Source organism: Geotrypetes seraphini, chromosome 3, assembly GCF_902459505.1.
Source record: "Geotrypetes seraphini chromosome 3, aGeoSer1.1, whole genome shotgun sequence".
Taxonomy (NCBI): Eukaryota; Metazoa; Chordata; class Amphibia; order Gymnophiona; family Dermophiidae; genus Geotrypetes; species Geotrypetes seraphini.
The window spans coordinates 347,816,623-347,828,863 of record NC_047086.1 but is presented as its reverse complement, the minus strand read 5'-3'; the positions used below and the strand labels follow the sequence as shown (position 1 = coordinate 347,828,863).

Sequence of the window (12,241 nt, the reverse complement as noted above, 5' to 3'; positions counted from 1 at the left end):
CACCTGCAGTTTTTCTCTTCTGCACGCAAGCTGGAAGGAGTGTTTCTGTTCTGCTCTCCCCTTTTTCTTATTTTATTCTGAGTTTTCAACTTTCATTTGGAGTTTTCAGTGCTCGGAGCTTTCTACTTTGATATTGACTCTGCCTGTGTAGAGAAAAAGCAGACTGAGGTCCGCAGCTGACAAGCTGATTCCTGGTGGTACCTGTTAGTCAGCCTGCACAAGTCTTTTTGAAGCTTGGGGCCAACCCCATTTACTGTCTTTCACCTACAGCTTAGCAGGGGTTTTTAGCGCAGGCTGTTAGGCATCCATAGGAGGCTCAGCTGTGTTTTGCAATGTGCTGGCTGCAGTTTTGACGTTCCCCCTTCTAGTAGCATATCCATCAGTCTGAGGAGGTGGGGTGCGTGATCAGACACTGTCTGACTGGCAGCCTGAAGATCAGTGTTGAAGAAGCATTTTCAACATGAGGCAGTAATTCTTCTCCTTTCCAGCTACTGTAAAGAGCTGAGGCAGGCTGCAACACATTGCCAGCGCAGGTCACAGTGAATAAGGCTGTTAAAGCTTGTGAGGTGAATCTGGAGGGGGGGTCTGAAAATCAGGTTATAGAGGGTTCCTGCATGCAGGGCAGGATTAATTCGTTAGGGCCCCGCCCCACCCCACCATGCGCCCAGGCGAAAACAGGAAGCTGCGTCAGAGGGAAGCTTTGGGCAAGCAGCACCGCTTGCACAATTACAGTTCCTGTTGCCTTTCTTACCTGCGTTGCTTGCTTGTCTTACTTTCCGTCGATGGGGGGGGCCTGCATTGCCGATCGGGGGGAAGGCTTGCATTAGCAATCGATGCCCTCCTTCATCGGGCCCTAGGCACGTGCCTACTTGGCCTTTTGGTTAATCCTGCCCTGCCTGCATGTTCCTCTAATTCCCCTTCCTCAAAAATCCTAAATTTGATGGGTTTTTTGTGTGTTTTTAGGTGCGAAAATCTTGGTGGCCATATTGGATTTTTAATGGGTTTTATTTTTTTTCTAAAGTTTCCTGCACTTCCAAAGCTACAATTTTTGCCTCAAAACTGGTTGGGATGGAGGTTCATGCCAGGATTGTGCAAATTCTGTGCCTCAGAAGCATTCTTGCGCCACATAAGAAGATAAGAATAGCCTTACTGGGTCAGACCAATGGTCCAGCCAGTCACTAGTACCTGGCCAAAACCCAAGGAGTAGCAATATTCCATGCTACCGATCCAGGGCAAGCAGTGGCTTCCCCCATGTCTTTCTCAATAACAGACTGTGGACTTTTCCTCCAGGAAATTGTCCAAACCTTTCTTAAAACCAACTACGCTATCCACCTGATGAGCATACTTTTCTCTTTTTGGGACCTGGAATAGCAACTGTTCACTTGTAAGGACGCAGATGCCCTGCAGTCTTTTCTCAGACTTCTTGAAATTTTTATGGAAAGACTTTCATAAGAGCCATGCTCCTCCTGTATAGTTCTGTTGTAGAAACATAGAAGATGACTGCAGATAAGGGCCATAGCCCATCAGGTCTGCCCACTCTACTGACCCACCCCCAAGTCTACTATCCTAGGGATCCCACTCCTGGTGACAGGTTCCCTTGGCTTAACCCTCTAAGAGATCCCACATGGGCATCCCATTTGCTCTTAAATTCTTGCACGCTGTTTGCTCGATCACCTGTACCGGGAGCTTGTTCCAAGGATCAACCACTCTCTCGGTGAAGAAATATTTCCTGGTGTCGCCATGAAATTTCCTGCCCCTGAGTTTGAGCGGATGCCCTCTTGTGGCTGAGGGTCCTTTGAGAAAGAGAATCTCTTCTTCCATCTCGATACGGCCGGTAATATACTTAAACGTCTTGATCATGTCTCCTCTCTCCCTATGTTCCTCGAGTGAGTACAGCCGCAAATTTTTCAGCCTTTCCTCATATGATAGATCCTTGAGCCCCGAGACCATCCTGGTGGCCATCCGTTGCACCGACTCTATTCTCAGCACATCTTTTCGGTAGTGTGTCCTCCAGAATTGCACACAATATTCCAAATGAGGTCTCACCATGGTTCTGTATAATGGCATTATGACTTCAGGCTTCCAGCTGACGAAACTCCTGCAGATGCAACCTAACAACTGTCTTGCCTTAGATGAAGCCTTCTCCACATGATCAGCAGTTTTCATGTCTGCGCTGATGATCACTCCCAAGTCTCGTTCTGTTGAAGTTCTAGCTAAGGTCTCACCATTCAAAGTGTAAGTTCTGCACGGATTTCTGCTGCCGAGGTGCAGGTCTTTTGGTCCTCGACCTGGCAGCTGGGCTTCAACGTTAAGAAATGCAAGATCATGCACCTCGGCAGCAGAAATCCGTGCAGAACTTAAACCTTGAATGGTGAGACCTTAGCTAGAACTTCAACAAAACGAGACTTGGGAGTGATTATCAGCGCAGACATGAAAACTGCTGATCATGTGGAGAAGGCTTCATCTAAGGCAAGACAGTTGTTAGGTTGCATCCGCAGGAGTTTCGTCAGCCGGAAGCCTGAAGTCATAATGCCATTATACAGAACCATGGTGAGACCTCATTTGGAATATTGTGTGCAATTCTGGAGGCCACACTACCGAAAAGATGTTCTGAGAGTAGAGTCGGTGCAATGGATGGCCACCAGGATGGTCTCGGGGCTCAAGGATCTATCGTACAAGGAAAGGCTGAAGAATTTGCTGCTGTACTCACTCGAGGAACGTAGGGAGAGAGGAGACATGATAGAGACGTTTAAGTATATTACCGGCCGTATTGAGATGGAAGAAGTGTGCTGAATCCAATGACTGTTCTGCTAGATTTTCCTATATAGAGGCATGCAATTTAGACAATTTGGGCCTGTTTGCTTTGTTGGCTTATGGCTCATTTGTGTACATTTTGTTGGCGTGGCATGTGCCTCTGTTGAAGCCTCCAAACCAGCCAGTCCTCTGAGGACCATGGGACTACACTGCTAAGTACTGAAGATTTAAAAAACAAACCACAATTTATTTAGCCAATAGCCCTAGTCCTGCTTCTGCCAAAAGATACAGACAAATTTTAAGCAAACTATTGCTCTATAAAATTGGTATAGCTGTGTATCTAGTCAATATATAATCAAATTTCAACACATGGCCTTTCTTATTACAGCCCAGTAATTACACAGTATTAAATTGAGCCACTGACATTGAGATTAGGTGCCAACCTTGCTAGCCATGAAGACCTTTCCTCGCTGCTGAATTTAATATGATTCTAAGTCTTCATCCTTCTTATAGGTATAAATTAAAGTAGAGTATCTGGGAGAGGAGAGCAAAAAAGAAGGTATAAACTTGTTTCATTTATTTCTGAAAGATTTTATATAACTTTTGTTATTTCCTTTTCAGGATTATTTAAGGCCATCTGTAGAAGACATTCTGCAACATTCGGTAATAGCAAACTGGGTTACAGAAGAGCAAAGGAAATTTTCAGAAAAGAAAATACGAAGGATCTCTGAACCAGAGCATCTCCAACATTCAGATTCTGTAGCAGTTGAGCTTAAGCTGAAAGAACAGCAGCTTCAAGAGCGGGAGAGAGCCCTGAAAAGCAGGGAAGAGAGATTAGAGCGTAAGTAAAAATTAATATAGAAAATACCAGATAATGGAACTAGCCTGTGAACACTTCAACCAAAATTGTAATGAAATAAAAGAAAAGTAACTAGTTTTTTTGTTACATAAACACAGGAGCCTGTACGTTAGGTGATCAATCCCCAGCCATGAACCGGCTTTACAGAAGTGTGTCACTTGCAGCTTTCAGCACCTCCCTCATTCCCAGTGGAGTGGAGTGCCCCCTTCAGTTTTTCCTTCTGCAAACGAACTGTGCAGAGGTGTTTCCAATGCAATAGGAATGGTATGCTGAGCCTTAGCTTTGGGTACTCTGTTCGTTCTCTCAAGCATACTGCAGAAAGATGTCAATCACAGCTTTTGAAAACCTCCTTCTCCCAGGAGTCTACTGCCCCTTCAGTTTCTCTTTCTGCAGATAAGCATGAGAGCTGTCTTCTGATTTGCTTGGTTTATATATATAATATTTTTTTTTTTATTTACAATAGTTTAGCGGTTATATATAATTTTTTTTACAAATAGTTTAGCGGTTTTTTGTTCTAGATGTCTTTTTCATGAAATTGGAGATCCCTTTTGATAAGTCTATCTAAGTGGAGAGGAACAGATTTTTCTGCTCTGTTCTGCTTATTTCTTTACTTTTCTTTGGTATTTTTGTATATTTTTCCTCTTTCGATACTGAGAGCTCTCCTGGTCGAGGGTCCAGCTCTGCCTGCGTGGAGGAGAAGCAGACTGAGGTCTGCAGCTGATTGACCAATCCCTTGTGGACAGCCTGCAGAAGCCTTTTTGGAGCTTGGGGCTGTTCCCCTGGTGGCATTGCTCTCCTACTGCATTGCAGGGGCTTGAACGCAGGCTGTTAGGCATCTATAGAGGGCTCATCAGGGTTTCACAGGGTGCGGGCTGCATTTCACCTCCCCCATTTTGTGTCAGTGGGAGTTGGAGGCTGCCATACACCGGTCTGGCAGCCTGAAGATTAAGCGCTGGAAGGTTATTCCCTAATGAGGCAGTGAATTTTTCTCCCATATCCAGCTACCTAAGGAGCTGAGGCAAGCTGCAGCACATTACCAGCACAGGTCACAGTGAGTAAGGCGGTTACTGCCTATAAGGAAGATCAGAGGGTTCTGTAAATGTTGTTTTTAGAGGTTTCTACCTGTACCCTGATGTTCCCCCACCTTCAAAATCCTAAAATCGCTACTTGTTTCATTTTTTTTTTAGTGTTTGAGCCGTTTATGCTGCCAAAATGTTGCTGCAGTGGCCATCTTGGATTTCCCAATATTTTTTTTCAGAGTTCTCCAGAAGCTCCAAATATCTTGTTTTGCCTTAAAACTGGCAGGGAAGTAGTGCTGCCCGATTCACGATTCAAATCAGTTCACCGATTCACTTTGGGTGAATCGATTCGAATCTATTTAAATTTTAAAAAAATCGGCTTCCCGATTCGGACCCTCTCCCCTCGCCCCCTAAAGCAGGAGCGAGCAGCTGCTCTTGCTGGCCGCTGCCACACCTGTTTTAGAGGGCGAGGAGGGAGGGTCAGTCGGGAAGTGCTGCATTCCTGCTTCCCTCCTTGCCTCCCCGAAAGACTGCCCCCCCCCTGAAGGACTGCCCCCCCCCCACGAAAGACTGCGCCCCTCACCGGGAAGGCCTCTGTGTTGCTCCTGGCCTCCCTGAACCGTTTATCTTATTGCTGGAGCCTGCAGCCGAAGATCGCGGTTACAGCGTCTGTGCTCTGAGCTGTTTCCTCTGCTGCGGTCCCACCCTTCCTCTGACATCAGAGGCAAGATCGCAGTGGAGTGAACAGATCAGAGCACAAAGACGCTGTAACTGCGATCTTCGGCTGCAGGCTCCAGCAATAAAGTAAACGGTTCGGGGAGGCCAGGAGCAACACAGAGGCCTTCCTGGGGGTGTGTGCGCAGTTTTTCGGGGGGCAGTCCTTCAGGGGGTGGGACAGGCCTTGGGGGGGTGCAGGTCTTCAAGGGGGGAACAGGCCTTCAAAGGGAGGACAGGCCAGGGATGGTGGCAAAGGCCTTCAGGGGGTCAGTCTTTCAGGGGGTGGGACAGGCCTTGGGGGAGGGTGCAGGCCTTTAAAGAGGGTGCAGGCCTTTAAAGGGGATGCAGGCCTTTAAGGGGGGGGTACAGACCTTTAAGGGGGGGGTGCAGACCTTTAAGGGGGGGTGCAGACCTTTAAGGGGGGGGGTGCAGACCTTCAAAGAGGGGACAGGCCAGGGATGGTGGCATAGGCCTTCAGGGGGAACAGACAGGCCTTCAAGGGGGGACAGGCCTGCAGGGATGGGGGTACAGGCCTTCAAGGGGGAGGTGCAGGCTTTCGGGGGGACAGACCTTCAGGGGAGGGGGGCCCTGGTGTAGAAGTACACGGAGGGAGTGAAGGGGGGGTTCAAAGAGACGTGCATATGCAAGACTGGGGGGGAAGAAATAATGGGTCTAAAAATAGAGGAGAGGGAGAGAGATGATGGACAATGGGATTTTGGGAGGGAAGGAACAGAAAGGGAGATAAGTTGGACACAAGGGATGGTGTGGAGGGAGGGATAGAGATACTGGATAGGAGAGTAGTTGGGAAAAGAAAAGAAAAGATGGTGGACCCTGGGGTGGTGGGGAAGGAGGGAAAGATGCTGGATGAAAGGGTGTTTAAGAAAAGGTGGATCCGTGGATGGAGATGAAGAAAAGGAAAGATGCCAGACCTCCGGAGGAGGGAAGGAAAACGGAAGGGGAGGACAGAGATGAAAGATGGATGGTTAGCAGGGAGAAAGAAGGAGACTCTGACAAGCAAGTTATCAGAAGACAACCAGAGCCTGGGACCAACAAGATTTGAATAATGACCAGACAACAAAAGGTAGAAAAACTAATTTTATTTTCCATTTTGTGATTACAATATGTCAGATTTGAAACGTGTATCCTGCCAAAGCTGGTGTTGGAACGCAAACGTGGGCTAGGATTTAAGAGAGAGAGGGAAAGTGTTTTTTGTTTGTTTACTTTGTTTACACCACAGCGCCAGTGTGGTTAGGAGAAGGCAAAGGGGGTGAAGAGGCTATAAAATAAACCCACCAGGATGTTTGAAAAAAACACCCAATTGGGCAGAAAAATTGAATCAAAAAACCAATTCAGTAGGCTGAATCGAAATTTTTTTTCCTGAATCGGGCAGCACTACAGGGAAGGAATGCTCGGGCTCTTTTGACCTTATTTCGTGCAAGGTTTGTGCTGAATAGACACCCAAAGAATACCTTTGTGCCATGTGCTGTGCAGCATGTGAAGGGGGGCGAGAGCGATTGGCTTTGCATCCTCTTTGATCTCTAGAACCTTTCAAAAGTCTAGACAGAAATTTTCCAGAAACCAAAACATTCTGATCTGAGGAAGAAGGGGTTACGAAAGCTTAATCATAAACTACATTGTTAGTCCAATAAAAAAGTGCCATCCAAAAAAACCATAGTGATGCCAGGCCTCAAGCTGTTCTTCTGAAGATTGGAGGTCGAGTCTTGGACTATCTGGAGGCTTGGGAATGGATGACATCTGACCTCTGGGTCCTGGAGATTATTAGAGAGAGGTACAAGATAGTTTGTGGACCCTTTCTCCAATTGGTTCATGGATTTGCTGTCAGGTCTGCTAGAGAAAGCAAAAAGGGTCCAAGCAACATTATGAAGGTTGCTAGATATTCAGGCCATAGACCCAGTCCCTCTGAAAGACTTGGGCTCCATATACTGTACTTTGTTGTGCCCAAGAAAAGCTCTGAGGAGTGGAGGCCCATCCTGGATCTCAAATATGTCAACACAACCCTGAGAGTTCCTGGTTCCGGATGGAGACTATTCGGTCTGTCATCACAGCGCTAGACCCAGGAGAGTTTCTTAGATTTGACAGAAGCTTACTTTCATATTCTAATCTTCCCAGAACACTGAAAGTTCCTGAGATTCTATGTGGTTTTTTTTTTGTTGTTTTTTTTAATTCTTTATTCATTTTAAAACTTTCATCAAGTGTACAAATATTCATAATAAACACAATTAGTTTGAGCTCTTGAACATCTTATCATTATACCTTATATTTAAAAATGTAACCCTCATCCCACCCTCCCTCAAATCCCTCTATTCATTATAAGATCATATATTTGAAACCCACCCAATACCTAATGCTTGATTAATATGATGCCGGTATCCTGGGTTGATTGAGGAGTTTTAGAGATGTTTACAACATGACTGTTATGGTATATGTTGGGAGAGCATTAATTGTATGGGGTTAAAGCTTATTCAAAGAGGAAGGAGATTTAAAGGTCTTATTCTAAGTAGTAGTATAAATTTTTATTATTTATTCTTAAATATGTACTGCTTTTTACTGTGTATTTGGTATATTTATATTTTGTGGTTTCCAGGAGAAGGATCTTCAAGATTGGTTAAATTATTTTAAATATATCCATTGTAGTCACTTTAATTTCATATTGTTCTGTTATTGAAAATAGTATGAACTTTGAATAGATTCTTTATGAGTGACTAAATATAGAGATTCCATGTGTTTGAGAATCACTACTAAATATCAGCGCTTCCCTTTGGGCTTGCAACGGCTTCCCTGAACTTTCACCAAGGTTATGATGATGGTGGCCATTCATGTCTTCAGAATGGGGTTGGCAGGTGCACCTGTACTTGGACAATTAGCTCATCAGAGCACCATCCCAAGCGGAAGGAGATGGTAATGGCAGTTGTGGAGATGCTGCAGAGTCTGGGATGGATTGCAAACTTTAGAAAGAGCCACCTGGATTTGACACAGTCCCTGGAATATTTGGGATTCTTATTCAACAAGGGTGAAGGCCAAGTATTTCTTCAGAAGCATGCAAATAGAAGCTTCATGGTCAAATTACTGACCTGTTGGCCAAGCCAGCATGAACTGCGTGGCATTACCTTCCTTGGGTCAAAGTTGGCCAAGATAAAGGTGGTTCCCTGGACAAAGGCACATGTGTCCCCTCCAGGATGCCTTGTTTCACTGGTTGCCTTGGAGAAACTCCCTGTAAGTTCCACTCCGCTGGATGGTGGCAGTAAGACACAGAATGAGCTGGTGGCTCCACACACAGTCTCTGGCGAAGGAAATCATACTCCGGATCAATTCATGGGTCGTCCTGATGAGGGATACAAACTTGTTCAGCTGGGAGGGTGCATTGCAATGCTCATCCAGTTCAAGAACAACTGTGGAAGTGATTTATCAACAGACTGGAACTACAAGCAGTTTATCTGGCACTGCACCAACTGCAGTCTTTGCTGGAGGGCAAAGCAGACAGTATTCTCTGACAACACCACTTCAGTGGCCTATGTCAATAGGCAAAGAGGCACTAAAAGCACTCCACTCCAGCATGAGGCAAAAGCATTATGTTGGGCAGAAACACACCTGCAGGCGATCTGTGATGCACATGGCCGGAGTAGACAATGTTCAAGCAGATTATCTCAGCAGACAGACTTTAGATCCAGGAGAGTGGTCGTTGACCCTGAAAGCGTTCCAAGGCCATTGTGAGAAGATGGGGTCGTCTGATGTTTAACCTCATAGCAACTGCAAAGAACAAAAAGGTGAAGTGGTTCTTCAGCCAGAGATACCAACCAGGAGGTGCAGGGCTAGACGCCAGAGACTGGGCTCCTGTACATGTTTCCCCCCCTGGCCCATTATAGGCCGGGTGATCCACTGAACAGCACATCACATGGGAATAGTAGTCCTTACAGTGCCAGATTGGCCCAGGCGCCAGTGGTACACTGATCTCGTACAACTACAAAAGGAGCACTGTCTGACTCAAGAGTGCATCCAGACTTGCTCACAAAGGGGCCAATTGCCTTAGAAGATCCAGGATGCTTTGATCTTACGTTATGAATCTTGAGTGTGCTGCACTAGTCCAAAAAGCTAACAACGGTTTCAGCGTATGTTAAGGCATGGGAAATGTTTCAGCGCTGATGCACTAGAGAAGTTAGAGCCGGGCAATGCCCTAGTCTCATTGGTGCTGGTGTTCTTCCAAGAGGTCCTTGACAAGGGATTGGCGATGGCATCCCTTAGTTTAAGTAGCGGGACTCTCATGCTTCTAGGGCCAAGAGGAGAAAGCTTTTCTAGCAGCCCATCCAGACATAGGTTCTTGAAGGGTGCTCTGAGACTGTGGCTCCCGATTTGAGAGCCATTTCCATCCTGGAATCCTTATATAGTTTGAGGTTCTCAGCAGAGCTCCATATGAGCTCTTACAGGAAGCCTCCCTCAAGGGTCTCACAGTCAAAGCAATCTTTTTGGTAGCTATTACTTCTACCAAGAGAATCTCAGAATTGCAGGCCTTGTCATGCAGAGACACGTTCCTCAAGATCATGGAAGCAGGAATGACTTGTCACACGATTCTATCCTTCCTACCAAGAGGTTAGGTTGCCAGCATTTCACCCCACAAGGTCCAAGAGGCAGCACTTGGTCTTTAAAAGTTTTGGATGTCAGAGTTCTATTACGTTACCTGGAGGTGACCAAAGAGTTTCGTCGTCTCAGATCATTTTGTGTTAACCAATCAGGCAAGGCAAGGCAGACCCACTTCCAATTGGATTTGTAGTGCTATTTCCTCTGCATACATCGGTTGAAGCAAACAGCCACCTCATTGAAGGTGCGTTTTGACAGGAGTGGCAGCCTCCTCTTGGGCGGAAGCAAGGGCTATTTCTTCCTGAGGAGATTTGTAGGTTGGCTAATCTAATCTAAACCTTAGTTGTATACCGCATCATCTCTACATTCGTAAAGCTCGACACGGTTAACAAGAGTTAGGGTAGAAAGGAACTCCAGTGGAGGGAAGAGGCAAAATGAGGAGAAAAATTTAGAGGACTAGAATGACCAGAGAGAGAGGAGGAGTTACATTTTTGAGAATAACCAGGTTTTCAGATGTTTACGGAAGAGTTGGAGGGAGCTCAGATTCCTAAAAGAGGAGGTAAGGTTGTTCCAGAGCTCAGTGATTCTGAAAGGGAGGGAAGAGCCTAGTTCTCCTACAAGGGAAACGCCTTTTAGGAAAGGGAAAGGAAAGTTTCAGTTTTTGGGTGGATCTGGTGGAATTGGGGTTAGAGGAGGATGCCGTGTAGGATCTTGAAAGTGAGGCAGGCACATTTGAAGTGGACTCTGGAGATTATCGGAAGCCAGTGGAGCTTGGACAAAAGCAGTGAGACGTGGTCGAATTTGCTTTTTGCGAAAATAAGCTACCTGGTCCTCTCTTCATACTTTTCACTAAATTCTACAGGGTGGACATAGCAGCACTTTGAGGATGCTGCTTTTGGGTCCTCAGTACTACGTGCAGGTTCATCTCTCTCACCCTATTGTTTGGGGGCTGCTTAAGCACAACCCTACAGTTCAGCATACCATCCCTATTGCACTCAAAAAAGTGATTAGATTTTTATCTTGATAATTTTTCCAGTAGATAAGGATGGTATGCTGAACTCCCATACCATCCCCCCCTGCAATTTTTTAATGTGCCTACCTTCTGACTTGAGCTTAATGGTCAGCTCCATAGCTAGGATTTTACAATCAGTCGGACTATTGCTTTATGAAGAGTTTGTGTATATGATTACAAGGGAGGAATGGTTGAGCTCCATAAACTTTATATTTTTCTTACATTCCTTGTTCCTCTGAGACTTGTTAATATTTTAACTACATTACTTTTCATTCAGTGATTGTTTTAAATTCATCTGAGCAGATAGACACCTGGTTTCAGGGTGTTCCCCATATCCCTCCTTCTCCTATCTTCTGTAGAGCTATCGCTGGCTTTGGTACGAACTGAAGAGGGCAGCAGAGACTGGATAGAAGGAGGAGTTGACAAGCTGTGATTGACATCTTCTGCAGTATGCTCACGAGCACAGATGAACTACCCTATGGTTCAGCATACCATCCCTATCTACTGGAAAATATATTATCAAGGTAAGAACCTAATATCTCTTGATAGAAAGCTAGTGTAAGTCTGCATCAGTATGCTTACATTTAGGCACAAACATTTATGGCAGGTCTATGGATGACATAAACATTAGTGCCTAATATCATGTTTTACTTGCATAATTTACAGTGTTCAATAAGTTACATTCTTAACTGCTGGCACCAACTAATAATAATAATAATAATTTTATTTCTTATATACCGCTGTTCCGTGAAGTTCTAAGCGGTTTACAGTAGAGACAGAAGAAATGAAATAAGTAAGATTAATTAAGATGAAGAGAGAGTACTTAGAGTTCCCTGACTGTCCCAAAGGCTCACATTCTTGCTAAAGTACTTGAGAAAAATAAATTAGTTAGGATATAAACATAGAGTAGAAGAAGGTAGGAAAACAGTTCATAGGAAAATTAATTTTGAATACATTATACATTATATATTGTTCAAGGCGGAATACAAATTATAGGAGATTTGGACATTACCAAAAGAATTGCGTAATAAAGATTATCTAGATAAATTACATAACAGTGATTCATGTACATTACATGGTGTGGTAGAGGATTCAATTATGAAAATTACATATCAGGGAATCAAGTGATAAGAGAATATAGTGGAGAATATCAGTATATACGGTTTACAGATTGGAAGTTACCTAATAATGACATAAGAAGTTTATTGGATAGTGTGGAAAATGTTTATATAGGAATCAGAGTATGTATGATAGGAAAGGTTCTAAGAATTGATTAATGTGTTATTC

The 12,241-nt window shown here is 44.7% G+C and overlaps 1 protein-coding gene across 1 annotated transcript in view; it reads left to right on the top strand.

Moving 5' to 3' along the window:
* Positions 1-12,241, top strand: part of NEK2 (NIMA related kinase 2) — a 118,836-nt gene that overhangs the window by 80,288 nt on the left and 26,307 nt on the right. Inside the window, exon 6 of the mRNA XM_033939813.1 lies at positions 3,376-3,595. Within this exon, the coding sequence (XP_033795704.1) occupies positions 3,376-3,595 (220 nt within the window). The remainder of the gene's footprint in view (positions 1-3,375; positions 3,596-12,241) is intronic.